The 13,594-nt window shown below is 46.5% G+C and overlaps 1 protein-coding gene across 6 annotated transcripts in view; it reads left to right on the forward strand.

Annotated features, from left to right (window-relative positions):
• The window catches only part of PTPRE (protein tyrosine phosphatase receptor type E), a 172,619-nt gene that overhangs the window by 119,365 nt on the left and 39,660 nt on the right, over positions 1-13,594 (forward strand). For all 6 annotated transcript variants that reach the window (XM_058544283.1, XM_058544284.1, XM_058544277.1 and 3 more), the window contains one exon: positions 7,319-7,437. In XM_058544283.1, the coding sequence (XP_058400266.1) occupies positions 7,326-7,437 (112 nt within the window). In that variant the 5' untranslated portion in view covers positions 7,319-7,325. The remainder of the gene's footprint in view (positions 1-7,318; positions 7,438-13,594) is intronic.

Below are 13,594 nucleotides of genomic sequence, written 5' to 3' on the forward strand. Positions count from 1 at the left end.
TGTTGGATCTTGTCAAATGCTTTCTCTGCATCTATTGAGATGATCATGTGATTTTTATTCCACATTTTGTTAATGTGGTGTATCACGTTGATTTGCGGATGTTGAACCATCCCTGTGTCCCTGGTGTAAATCCCACTTGATCGTGGTGTATGATTCTTTTAATGTACTGTTGTATTCTGTTTGCCAATATTTTGTTGAGGATTTTTGCATCTATGTTCATCAGGGATATTGGTCTGTAATTTTCCTTCTTTGTGTTGTCCTTGTCTGCTTTTGGTATCAGGGTGATGTTAGCCTCATAGAATGAGTTAGGAAGCATTCTGTCTTCTTCAATTTTTTGGAATAGTTTGAGAAGGATTAGTATTAAATCTTCTTTGAATGTTTGTGAGAATTCTCCAGAGAAGCCCTCTGGTCCTGGGTTTTGTTTTTTGGGAGGTTTTTGATTACTGTTTCAATCTCTTTACTTGTGATTGGTCTATTCAGATTCTATATTTCTTCTTGATTCAGCTTCGGGAGGTTGTATAAGTCTAAGCATTTATCCACTTCTTCTATCCTATTTGTTGGCATATAGTTTTTCATCGTATTCTCTTACTATCCTTTGTATTTCTGTGGTATCTGTTGTAATTTCTCCTCTTTCACTTCTAATTTTATTTATTTGAGCCTCCTCTCTTTTTTTCTTAGTGAGTCTGGCTAAGGGTTTGTCAATTTTGTTTATCTTTTCAAAGAACCAGCTCTTAGTTTCATTGATTCTTTCTACTGTTTTTTTTTTTTTTGGTCTTTATTTCATTTATTTCTGCTCTAATTTTTATTATTTCCCTCCTTCTGCTGACTTTGGGCTTTGGTCTTTTTCTAGTTCTATTAGGTGTAGTTTAAGGTAGCTTATTTGAGATTTTTCTTGTTTGTTGAAGTGGGCCTGTATTGCTATGAATTTCCCTCTTAGAATTGCTTTTGCTACATCCCATAAGAGTTGGTATGCTGTATTTTCATTTTGTTTTGTCTCCAGGTATGTTTTGATTTCTCTCTTGATTTCTTCATTGATCCAATTGTTGTTCAATAGCATACTGATTAGTCTCCACATATTTGTGTCTTTCCCAGCTTTTTTCTTGTAGTTTATTTCTAGTTTAATAGCATTGTGGTCAGAAAAGATGCTTGATATGATTTCAATCTTCTTAAATTTATTGACGCTTGCCTTGTTTCCCAACATATAGTCTATCTTTGAGAATGTTCCGTGTGCACTTGAGAAGAATGTGTGTTCTGTTGTTTTGGGATGGAATGTTCTATATATATATATATTAAGTCCGACTGATCTAGTTTTTCATTTAAGTCCACTATTTCCTTGTTGATTTTCTGTCTGGATGATCTGTCCGTTGACGTAAGTGGGGCGTCGAGGTCCCCTACTATTATTGTGTTGCTGTTAATTTCTCTCTTTAGGTCTGTTAATAGTTGCTTTATATACTTTGGTGCTCCTTTGTTCAGTGCATATATATTCACAAGTGTTATGTCCTCTTGGTAGAATGTCCCTTTTATCATTATATACTGCCCCTCTTTGTCTCTCATTGCCATTTTCATCTTGAAGTCTGCTTTGTCTGATATAAGTATGATAACAGCTGCTTTCTTTTGCTTGCCATTTGCTTAGAGTATTGTCTTCCACCTCTTCACTCTGAGCCTGTGTTTGTCTTTAGAGCTGACATGTGTTTCCTGGAGGCAGCATATTGTTGGGTCTTGTTTTTTAATCCATCCAGCCGCTCTGTGTCTTTTGATTGGAGAATTCAATCCATTTACATTTAGAGTGATTATTGATATCTGAGGGCTTAATACTGCCATTTTGTCACTAGTTTTCTGGTTGTTCTAAATTTCCATTGTTTCTCTGCCCTTGTATTTCCAACTGCCATTTCAGTTTGGTGGTTTTATGTGATGGTTTTCTCAGTTTTCTCTTTATTTATGATTTGTGTCTCTGCTCTGATTTTTTGTTTAGTGGTTACCATGAGGTTTGTATAAAAGATCTCATAGATGAGATAGTCCATTTTCTGGTAGCCTCTTATCTCCCTTAGCCTAAGCAGGTTCCATCCCTTTCCTCTTCCCCTTCTAAGTTATTGTTGTCACAACTTATTCTGTTTTTTATTGTGAGTTTGTGACTAAATTTAAGTATTTATCATTATTTTTGATGTTTTCCTTCCCTTTATCTTTTATGTTATAATTAAATGTTTGCTAATCTGTTCTGATGGAGAGCTGCAATTTTCTGATTTTTGTCTGTCTATTCATCTCCTTGCTAAAGGCTTTGTAAACCTTTGCCTTTTTGTTTCAGGTATGAGGGCATCCTTGATCATTTCTTGTAAGGGAGGTCTGGTGGCAATGAACTCCCTCAGCTTTTGTTTATCTGAGAAAGCTTTTATTTCTCCATTATATCTGAAGGATAGTGTCACTGGATAGCGTATTCTTGGCTGAAAGTTTTCATCTTTTAGTGTTTTGAATATATCATTCCAAGCTCTCCTAGCCTGTAAGGTTTCTGCTGAGAAATCCACTGAAAGCCTGATAGAGGTTCCTTTACAGATGATTCTCTTCTGCCTTACTGCCCTTAATATTTTTTCTTTCTCATTGACTTTTGCCAATTTTACTGTTATATGCCTTGGAGAAGGTCTTTTAGCATTCATGTAATTAGGAGTGCTATTGGCTTCATTTACTTGTAAGTCCAGTTCCTTCCCCAGGTTTGGGAATTCTCAGCTATTATTTCTTTGAACAAGCTCTCTGCTCCTTTTTCCCACTCTTCTCCCACTGGAAAACCTATAGTCCTTATGTTGCATATCCTAATTGAGTCAGATATTTCTCAGAGAATTTCTTCATTTTGTTTTAAGTCTTAGTTCTCTCTCCTCCTCCACCTGAGGTATTTCTATATTTCTGTCCTCTAAATCATTAATTCTACCCTCCATAATGTCAGCTCTATTTTTTAAGAATTCTAGCTTATTATTATCTCATTCATTTTGTTCTTCATCTCCAGAATTCCTGTCTGTTTTTTTTTTTAAGAGTTTCAATCTCTGTTGAAGTATTCCTTCTGCTCATTAATTTTATTCCTGAGTTCATTGAACTGTCTTTCTGAGGTTTCTTGTAACTCATTGAGTTTCTTTATGACAACTACTTTGAATTCTCTGTCATTTAGATTGTAAATTTCTGTGACTTCAGGATCAGTTTCTGGATACTTGTCATTCTCCTTCTGCTCTGAAGTGTTACTGTCATTTTTCGTGGTGTTTGGTGAACTGATCTTTTGCTGAGGCATTTGTAGTAGTATCAGGTCGCAGATTCCACCTGTCACCTCTCGGGAGCAGGGGAGGGCGGGCAGGAGCTGTGTTTTCTGAACCTGCCGTGTCTGCTGGAAGTTGTGCCGATAGGGCTCATTTGTGTTTGCCCGCTGGCTGCAGCCACTTGGTGGGTCACACACACATGCACAGGTGCTCTGGTCTGGAACCGCTGCCTTGGCTGGGGACCAACTGAGCTGGTGCTCTAGGTGAGAGGGGAGGGGCGCTTTCTTTCGCATGTGCAGGCCTGCTCTGTGCTCACGGGCGGTTCACCTGGGCTGCTGTGCTTGGTGGGAGCACCCACGTGGTGGTTGATCTGTGCCACTCAATGTGGAGCATTCCCATGGGCTGGGTTGCAAGTCTGAAAGTGAAAGCATTTGCTTGTAGGCCTGCGTGCCCCACCCCCCCCGCCTCCTCTTACAGTCTCACACCAGCTGCTGCATGAGGACCCATGGCCTGGATCTCTGCCACTGTGGAGGGAAAGGGGATGTGCTCACCTCCTTCCATTGCTTCCCCGGAAGCCAGTCCCCCCACCTTCAGATGTATGGCTGCATGGGTCTCTTAGATGTTCTACTGTGCTTTGTAGGAAATCCTCTATTAGTTAATGAATGTCCATTTGGTTGTAACCTAGAGGGGAGAGACTAAGGGAACAACTCACCCTGCCATGATGCTGATGTCACTCCAGCATCATTTTTTAATGCTCCCAAGTGGTCCTAATAATGTAGGCCATTGATGGAAAATGAGACTTTAAGACCACACCAAACTTTTTAACGTGGCATTTGAGGGCCTTCTCAGTTCAGCCCCAGTCTTTCCATCTTTGCTCATTTCTGCTTCCTTCACATACCAGAGGTCCAACAGACCAAACTGCCCACTGTCTGGAAAATAGGTCATGCCTGTGCCTCCTTCAGGCCTCCATCCCTCTGCCCTTCTGTTCTGGACGCCTGCTCAGCACCTCGTCTTTGGGAAGCCTTGGTGACCTCTCCGGGTGAATCATTGTTCCTCACCTTCCTTCCCTGGCTCTGTGGCCACACATCTCCAGAGCTCAAGAGCCAGGGTCTTTAGGTGGCCGTTTGCCCACTTGTCTTTCCAGCTGAGTGGAGGGGCTTTAGGGCGGGGGACTGCATTCATCTTTGCATCTCCAGGATCTGGTGGGCTGCCTGCCCCAGTGTAGTTGCTCAATGAAGAGGATTAAAAAGGATCAAATGGAATAAAAGTCTTCTAATGAAATTGATAGCTGACTGACTTTTGGTGGGAGTGAAAACAAAGGCTGCTTTGTTGGAAATAAACCATCTTGATAATCCCAGTTCTGGAGATCACATATGTTTTATGGCCCACAGTACTTAGCATTTGGTAAGCACACAACAAATGCTGATTAAATGCAAATCATTAAAATTCAAGATGGATTTAATTACTATTTCAAGCATTGTATCTGTGCTTATCAGATAGCTTGTGCAAGTCCTTTGAGGGTGAATGGCCAGAGGCTGGCGCATTGTCATTAGCTTTGCAATGTAAGTGCTGCAATAAAGGAGACTCAAGATGGTGGGATGGGTTTGAATTCTGAAAAGTGTAGTGTCCTCTGCTGGTCATACCGGGTAGATCACCTGCTGCTCCTGGAGGCACTTACAGGCCTGATGGTGTCTAAGGCTTGATGAGATGATCTTTGTCTGGCTCAAGGGTGTCAGTCTCCTCTTAGTTCATTGAGCATTTGGAGAGGAGGATTTTTGAATTAATGCATGTGATGAGAAAAAATATTTAAACTAGGAATTCTGAACCTCTGGAGTTGTATTAAACCAATTAATATTTCCTAGTCAATTACTCTGCAATTTACTCTAATATATTAAAAACTTTGTAGCAGTCTTCGATAACAGAGTTGTTTTGTTTTTGCTGAGGAAGGCCTGCCCTGAGCTAACATCCGCTGCCAATCTTCCTCCTTTTTTTGCTTGAGGAAGATTAGCCCTGTGCTAACATCTATTTTGTATGTGGGTCACCGCCACAGCATGACTGACGAGTGGTGTAAGTCCACGCCCAGGATCTGAACCCATGAACCGGGCCACCAAAGTGGAGCATGCTGAACTTAACCACTACTGCGGGGGCTGGCCCCTAGAATTTTTTTAATGCAGTGTATGCAGAGCTGCTTGTCAGGGGTTGAGAGCTTTTGTCTCCAGTGGTCCTGGGTTCGAATTGCAGCCCCTCCATTTTCTCTGAACTGCCTTTGAACCAGTTCTTTATCCTCATGGATCCTCAGTTTCTCAGTCCTTGAGAGATTATTGTGAGGATAATGCCCACATCAAGGGCCTAGCACATAGTAGGGGCTCATGGAACAAGAGCTATTTCTTGTGTGTGGCTCACTTTATAAATCTAAAATGTATATTTTAGAAATAGAAAGACGAAAGAAGTGGAAGCATTAATTGTGGTTATCGGAGTTGTTCTGGGCTAATTATTATAATGTGCTCCTAATGGTTTCATTTTAATTGTGGTAATGGCTGAAAAATGATTAGGATTTTTTGCTCTCATTCAGTGTCTTCTCTAATTACAAGGAACCAGTGTTTCTTGGCCTCAATCCATTCATATCCATGAGGGAGGTTTTTTGCAGGAAAGTGCTCTCTGTGAGGATGGGGCATCCTAGGCTGACCATGGACAGGGTTCAGTGGATGGGAAATGGAGGGGTCATGCAGGAGAGAGGGACCCCACACCTTGACTGCATGTCTGTACCATCACCACCTGATCTGCACCCGGCAGGTGCCACTGCCCACGCCTACCTTCAGTAAGTCCTCTAAGAGGGCACCACCAAGCAGTCACTGTGACATTTCCTGAGAATCTAAGGTGTTTTGGCAAAACAGAGTCCCAGGTGGGGATCTGAGGTCTCCTGGGTGAAAGAGTCTTCTGTGTTGAGCTGCATCGCAATTTGGGTTTGCCCAGCACATCCGCCCAACCGCCCGATAAATACTTACCTCCATTCCCGAGGTGCCCAAGCAGCTCTCTCAGAGATGAGCTGACCGGGGCCTCCTCCTTGAGGAGGGAGCTTCCCTCTGCTTCACCTGAGGGTTCAGACAAGAGCAGAATCAGATGCAGGGCCATCAGCCTGGAGCTGTGAAGGTCAAACGAGATGATCCATGAAGGCAACAGGCGAGGTGTTGGCTCAGAGCAGCATTGACATTAGATTTGCTCTTCTCAGCCCTGTTGTCACTGTTAACATGTCAGGGGTCAAAGGATTGAGCTGGGCTTTAAAACAATTAACTGGGCTCCAGAGCGTGGGAAACATAGAGGACCTGGGGCTGGAGACAGTTGGGGACCTCTTCCCATAGCACAGGTGGGAGGCAGTCAAGGCCTGCACTTGGAATAAAGGCTGGGGGTGTGGGTTGTGGTTGTGGCCAGGGAGACAGCAGAGGTGGACCCTGTGCAGAGGGGGTGGATGCTGCTTCCAGTCCCCTAGCACTGTGACCACAGGCTAATTAACCTAACTCCTTTCTGAGCTTGCAATTCTTCCCGAAGGTACTGATAATTCTCTGGGCTGTCGTGATGCAAAATAGAAACACACCCAGTCACCATAGGCACCATGGACTGTTCTACCAGTTATTATGAGGTGGCAATCCTGAAGTACTGGCGAACAGGCCTCTGTGAGGGTCTGTGCAGCTGCCTCTCAGAGTCCTAGATCTTGCGGTGTTTTCAGAGTTTATCCTCCCCAGGCACCTCCAAGTTCTTGTTCACTTCCCCTCTCCCCACCAAAACAGACAAAAAGGGAAATTAACCTGAATAGTGGGAGCCTGTATAACCTGAGGCTGGTTGGTGGAGTTACTCAGCTGTCTTGTTCTAAGGTGAAATTATTTTCCACGTGCAGGTACAAATTGTGCCAGCTGTGGTGCAAAGGCCCCCCTCCCTAACTCAGACCGACCCGACAACGCTCCCAGAGCCCCCACCGTCACCCCCATCCCCACCCACCCTGTGACTTCTGTGGGGTCCCCCGCCTCGGTGGAGGGCCAGCCCAGGCGTGTGGGGGGCGAGTCCCCTCAGCCTGTCCCTGCCTCTTCCAGGTTCGCCATGGCGCCCTTCTGTTCGCTCCTGCTGGCGGGTTTTAGCTTGCCGCTCGCCAAGGCTCTCAAGGACAACGGGACCACGCCAGCTGAGAGCAACTGGACCTCCACGACCCCAGGTAAGGCTGCTGCCTCTCCTCCCCTGCCCTCATTGCCCCCCACCCTCCCGCCCCTTCTAACAAGTTCTCGGAACCGTCCAGGGTGAAAAAGCAGCTGAGGAGGGAGAAGGACGATGTGGTTGGCTTGCTTAGTGTGCTTTTCATATTTCACACCTATAAAAACAGGCTGGCTAGAGAAGCCCGTTGTTGTGTGTTTGACCAGAGCAAAACTGAACATTCTGGAGGCAGCAGAGGTAGCCCCTGTGCTGAGAGGTGGTGTCAGCTTCAGTGGGAGGTGGGAGATCAGAGGGTTAACCATCCGGACCCCATTGTGCAGAGTCTATTCACACCAACCCTGAACAAAGTCATGAGTCAATTGGGGACACTGAAACACTGACGTGACAGTTAATGAGATTAAGAAATTATTGTTAATATTTTTAGGTGAGATATTGGTATAGTAGTTAAGTTTATTTAAAAAACTAAGAGTCCTTACCTTTTAGAGATGCATGTTGAAGTATTTACACATGAAACAATATGATGTCTGGGAGTGACTTAGAAAAGAGTAGGTGGCGGGACGGGAGGTGGGGGGCTCTAGATGAGCACAGTCGGCCTTGTCCTGGTACGAAAGTCGGGTGGCAGATACATGGGGTTCATTATTCTGTTCTCTCACCTTTTACTTTTGAAAGTTAGACAGGCGAACAGGATAAAGAGTCCATTGATACATGTGACAACATGGATGGACCTCCAAAACATGCCAAGTGAAAGAAGCTAGACACAAAAGACCACCTGTCGTATGGTTCCATTTATATGAAATTCCCGGAATAGGCAAATCGACGAGGGGAAGAAGTATATTAGTGGTTGACTGGGGCTGGGGGTGGGCAGGAAGGGACCAGAGATAGGCTGGAGGGATCTTACTGGGTTGATGGAAATGTTCTGAAACTGGATTGTGGTAATGGTTGCACAACTCTGTGAATTTACTAAAAATCATTGAATTGCATGCTTGAAATGGGTGTGTTTTATACTATGCAAATTTTACTCCAATAAAAGAAGTACTATGCCAAGTTGAAGGAAAGAGGAGGAAGAGAGGGAGGCGAAGAGACGAGAGCACCAGTGCTCTTGATTGGCACCACCTGTCTTCAATTCTAGCTCCACCAGTTAATGCTGAGTGACCTTGAGTAAGTTACTGAACCCCTTTGTGCCTCAATGTCCCCATTTGTATATGGAGGTGATAATAGTACCTACTTTTTGGCAGTGCTGTGAGGATTAAAGGAGATAATCACGCTGGGGCGTAGAAGGCTCATCAGTGTTGGTCGTTACTGTTGTTAGCAGGAGAGTGTGTCACCAGCCAATCTCTTACTGCACAGAGAGTTGGCTCTTCAGTCCCCATTGGTATCTCCTTCATGGACAGGTGCCCAACACAGAGAGAGGCCCAACCAGGTGAGTTCGGGGTCCCCGAGGAGCTGATATATGTTTCCTGGGCAACCTCGATGCCTCCCTGGTAGACTTCCAGCCTGTCTGTGGCTGCCGGCTCTTTTTCTTGGCAGGGTTAACAGGAGCCTGCAACCAGCAAGGGCCAGTCCCCTCACTCTGCACTGGAGCCTGTTGCCAGTCCCCACACACCTGCTCCATCCCCTTCTCCTCCATCCCCTAAGACACCCAAACGTAAAACCCAGGAACTTCTCTGATCGCTTGGTATATTGGTCAGGGTTCTCCAGAGAAACAGAATCAATGAGATATATACTTATATTTATATCTGTATTTATATTTATATTTATTAAGAGGAATTGGCTCACACAATTGTGTAGGCTGGCAAGTCCAAAATCTGCTGGGCCAGTGTCCCAGTTTGAGTGGGAAGGCTGGCAGGCTACTGTAGAACCAGGAAGAACAGTGTCCCAGTTGGAAGGCAATCAAGCACGAAGAATTTCCACTTACAGGAGGCTCAGCCTTTTTGTTCTATTCAGGCCATCAGCTGATTGGATGAGGCCCACCCACAGTGGGAGAGCAATCTGCTCTTCTCAGACCATTGATTTAAATGTTGAATCTCAGGGCCAGCCCCGTGGCTTAGCGGTTAAGTGCGCACACTCCGCTACTGGCAGCCCGGGTTTGGATCCTGGGCGCGCACTGATGCACCGCTTCTCTGGCCATGCTGAGACCGCATCCCAGGTACAGCAACTAGAAGGATGTGCAACTATGACATACAACTATCTACTGGGGAGTTGGGGAAAAAAAAAGGAGGAGGATTGGCAATAGATATTAGCTCAGGGCCGGTCTTCCTCAGCAAAAAGAGGAGGATTAGCATGGCTGTTAGCTCAGGGCTGATCTTCCTCACAAAAAAAAAGAAAAAAAAATGTCGAATCTCATCCAAAAAGCACTCTCATAGAAACATCCAGAATAATGTTTGATCAAATATCTGGGCACCCCGTGGCCCAGTCAAGTTGACACATAAGATTAAGCATCACACTTGGTCATCACAAGACTTCGGGAAAACAAAAATTATCAACTTCCCTCCAGGAAAAAAGTTGGCGAGGTGATTAGAGTTGGTACTGTTTGGGCCAGGGTCAACGGTTCAATGCCCACCCAGCTCAAGGACTTCACACGATTTCCTAACCCTGGACAGTGTCCTACATATGCACACTTGGCCCCACGAGGAGGGAGAAGTGAGGCTCTGTCGCTGACGCAAGCCCTCCAGCTAGAGGAGGAGTTCCAGGTGCCTGCCCATCTTTTGCAATGAGCAACATCTTCTCGCATTGAAACCTGGAGAAATCCAGAAACCACAACAAAAGAAAGACAGGAGCCCCCAGCAAACAGAAACCGCATTGTCATGCTGCCTCCTTCCCAGCTGGTCCTCTGGGGTGTCGGGTCATTGCAGTGTAGTGCGACCTGGGAGCCTCCAGACCTGCCCTGAGGACAGTGTGTCCCTGTGCCGGGCAGAGAGGAGCTGGCCTCTGCTGGCCCGATGCCCAACACCTGCAAGAACACTTAGCAAAAAAATTCAACCGGGCAGAGCATCGTTTGCCCCAAAGAAGGGAAGAGACACCGGAGCTATGTGAATGCTCCGCAGACGGCACGGTGGGCACCATCGGAGTGGCTCGCTCTCCACCCCTCGGCCTCTGCAGTTGCCTTGAATATAAAATGATTGGTTAATAACATTGCTGTGGGTGTCAGGTGCTCCTTTCAGAAAGAGGGGCTGTTGTGAGGTCTCGAGCCCACCAGAACGAATGTGAAATTCACACCTCTTTGTGGCTTCTGGGGGTGGCCTTCACCGGCTTGGCAGCAGCGGCTGGTCACACATCAGAGAGGGAAATACAGGCCGGCTCCACTTCAAGGCCTCAGTTAGGGCTCCTTAGGCCTAGAATTCTGGAGGGGAACCTAACCCTGTGTAAAGTGCCCTTTGAAATTTCGTCTGTTCCCTAAAAGGAGGGTGAAGTATCATTTGTGATAACAGCACCTTGCTGCAGTATGCCAAAATAACTGGAAATCGTTTCATTTGCTCATTGAACAAAGTGTATTAAAGAATCATCAATAGGCATTCTTTTAGACAAGGAGTTGAAGGTAAATATTGACAAATTGTATAACAAAATGTTATTGTCCGTGTTATACGAAGAATCCTGAAAATTAATTAGAAAAAGACCACACAGTAGGAAAATAGTAAAGAATATGACCAGGCAAAATACAAATATCTAATTAATTATGTTCCGTTAATCATGAAAAGATGCTTCACTCTCTAGAAATTAGGGAAATGCAAGTTGAAATGGTATTATTTTACTTATCAGACCGACAAACATTACAAGGATTGCTGCTATCCAGGAGAGATAGGCTCTGTTGCACACTCGAGGTGAGAGTGGAAGCTGCGAACTTGGAGGTGGTGTTTTGGCAGTTTCCACGGCAGTTTCGTATGTGTGCACACTGATACAGAAGGTCCACTTCCAAGAGCTGTCCTACAGCAACACCTGCGAGATAAACAGAGAGAGGGAGAGACACACAAAATGCGAAATTGTAGGTAATAGCAAAAACGTTGCAAACAACCTAAATGTCCATCCAAATCTTGGTTTATCCAAAAAGTGAAAGTCCAAGCAGCCGTTAAACAAAATGAAGAGGCTCACGTGTGCTGCTGGGGAAACTCTCCAAAATGGGCGACTGGAGGAGAAAGGCAAGTAACGGAGCTGCCCAGATAGCGTATTTCATGTGTTTTTGTTTGTTTGTTTTTTTCAGATTTAACGTTGCTATATTGTTGGGTGCCTTAAAATTGATGGTGTGTCACAATTACAATTAGCATCGCTCTTTTCTTTGTTAGTGGTTCATAACATAACAGCACATCTCACTGTGATGGGCACATTACTCCATGGAGGCTGAGATGAGGTGAGAGAGTAGTGGAATTCCAGTTATTTACCCAGCCTGTCGATTTATGAATGTAAGTGTGTAGAAAAACGCCAGGGAAGACCATTCCCATGTTTAACCTTGCATACTCTGGGAAAGAGAACGAGATGGCTCGTGCACCTGGACTCTTTATTTTGTGTTTGGTTGAACAGGTTGCAGCAGGCCTGGATCCCTGTATTGCTTGAATAGACTAGAACCCAGCACAATGTATGAGGTAGAGGGGAGGTAAAGGGCAGGAGCACACAGAGATAGGCCCCCTGGTCCAGTGCCCTCTGCCCGTGAGCAGCAGGGTCCTCCAGGGACCACAGGGAGCTCCCCCAGGACACAGCTGCTCTCACTGCATCCCCCATCTTCTTTCCTTCTCTCCACTCCCACCCCTGCCCCAAGGGCAGAGCTTGTCCCTGTTGGATGGACATTGTCTAGTGCCCTTACTACAAAGAGGGAACCCCAGAGGGGGTCACTCAGCAGGGCCTCATGTGGAGCTCTCCAGGGCGAAGGCAGGAACCAAGGGGCCTTCCCCACCCGCCGGCTGCCCCTACCAGCTTTGCAGGGCTTTCCAGCACCGCAGGCATCTGCCCAGATTTAGGTGTGCAGATGCCTGGCTTAAGGTCAGAACTCACACTCAAGCCTATGAGTTTCCATTTCCGGGACCAGATTCTATATGAGCAAGCGTGCACACCCATACACACTTCTTAGGTGTGCGTGTGCACCCAGTTTGCACAAATATCCATACGCATTTGACTTGGAGCATCAGCTGGGTAGAATTTGGGGAGAAAGCTGCTCAAAGTTGACGGTCTGGGTACTTACCACTGGGAGAGGCTCCCTCTGCCCTGCCCAGTCTGAGCCACATGCACATGCTATGGAAATAGAAAGTGACCCCAGAATTTCTTCTTAGTTGTCACCCTGACCCTTGTCCAGAACACATCAGTGCCCAGGGCACACAGCCCAGCCTGCAGGGGTTCTTTCTGGCCCATAGCGTTTTTCAAAATTGTATTTAGGTTGAATTACTTACTAGTATTTAAAAATCAGATAGTTTTTACATAAAAATACAAATTTCTTCTTCTGGAGAATTGGAAGAACTAGGCACTCTGGACCCACCCTCTGCTTGGCCCCAACGGGCTGGGGCCGAGAAGAGGCACCCTGTAGACAGGGGGTGGACTCCCCACTTCCTCAGGCCCCCACAAGGCCTGCCAGCTCCCAGCTGTTCCCAGCTGACCTCTGCCCTCCAGAAGAGAGGCAGCTGCTGACAAATGGCAGAAACACCCAGCGGGGGAGCCCATTTGCCCCTGTGATCTGTCACTTCTGCCCATGTGTGCACACCCCTCTCTCTGGTCCTTGGGTCATTCAGCCCCGATCCTCCAGGGTGTGCTATGGAATTGTCCACGTTGTAACTGCAGCCTTTACTCCAGGCAGCGTGAGCGTGGAGGCTGGACCCTGGAGCCCTCTGACAAGGCCCCCAGGGATGGGCTGTCTGTGGTCCAGGTGCCCCACCAAAGCTCCAGCCAGGTCCACCCAGCCCTTGGACCCGCGACCTGGCCAGTCTGTCACTGCCAAGGTAGAAGCTGAGCCAGGCAGCCTGACCTCTGTGCAAATGCAGAAGTGGGGAGCTCCACAGGGCGACGCCCCGGGAGAGGAGAAGGGCACCCACCCACGCTCTGTAGCTGCACTTGGCCAGGCAGGGATGGAGCCGGTCCCGGGGTCTGTGGAGCCCCCAGGCCCTCTCTAGGGCTGGGCCCAGCTCTGCCCCTTGGTGTCAGGCATCTCCCCCATCAGCCTGGGCTTGAGTTTGCTCCAAGGGCCT

The sequence above is a fragment of the Diceros bicornis genome, chromosome 6 (assembly GCF_020826845.1).
Source record: "Diceros bicornis minor isolate mBicDic1 chromosome 6, mDicBic1.mat.cur, whole genome shotgun sequence".
Taxonomy (NCBI): domain Eukaryota; kingdom Metazoa; phylum Chordata; class Mammalia; order Perissodactyla; family Rhinocerotidae; genus Diceros; species Diceros bicornis.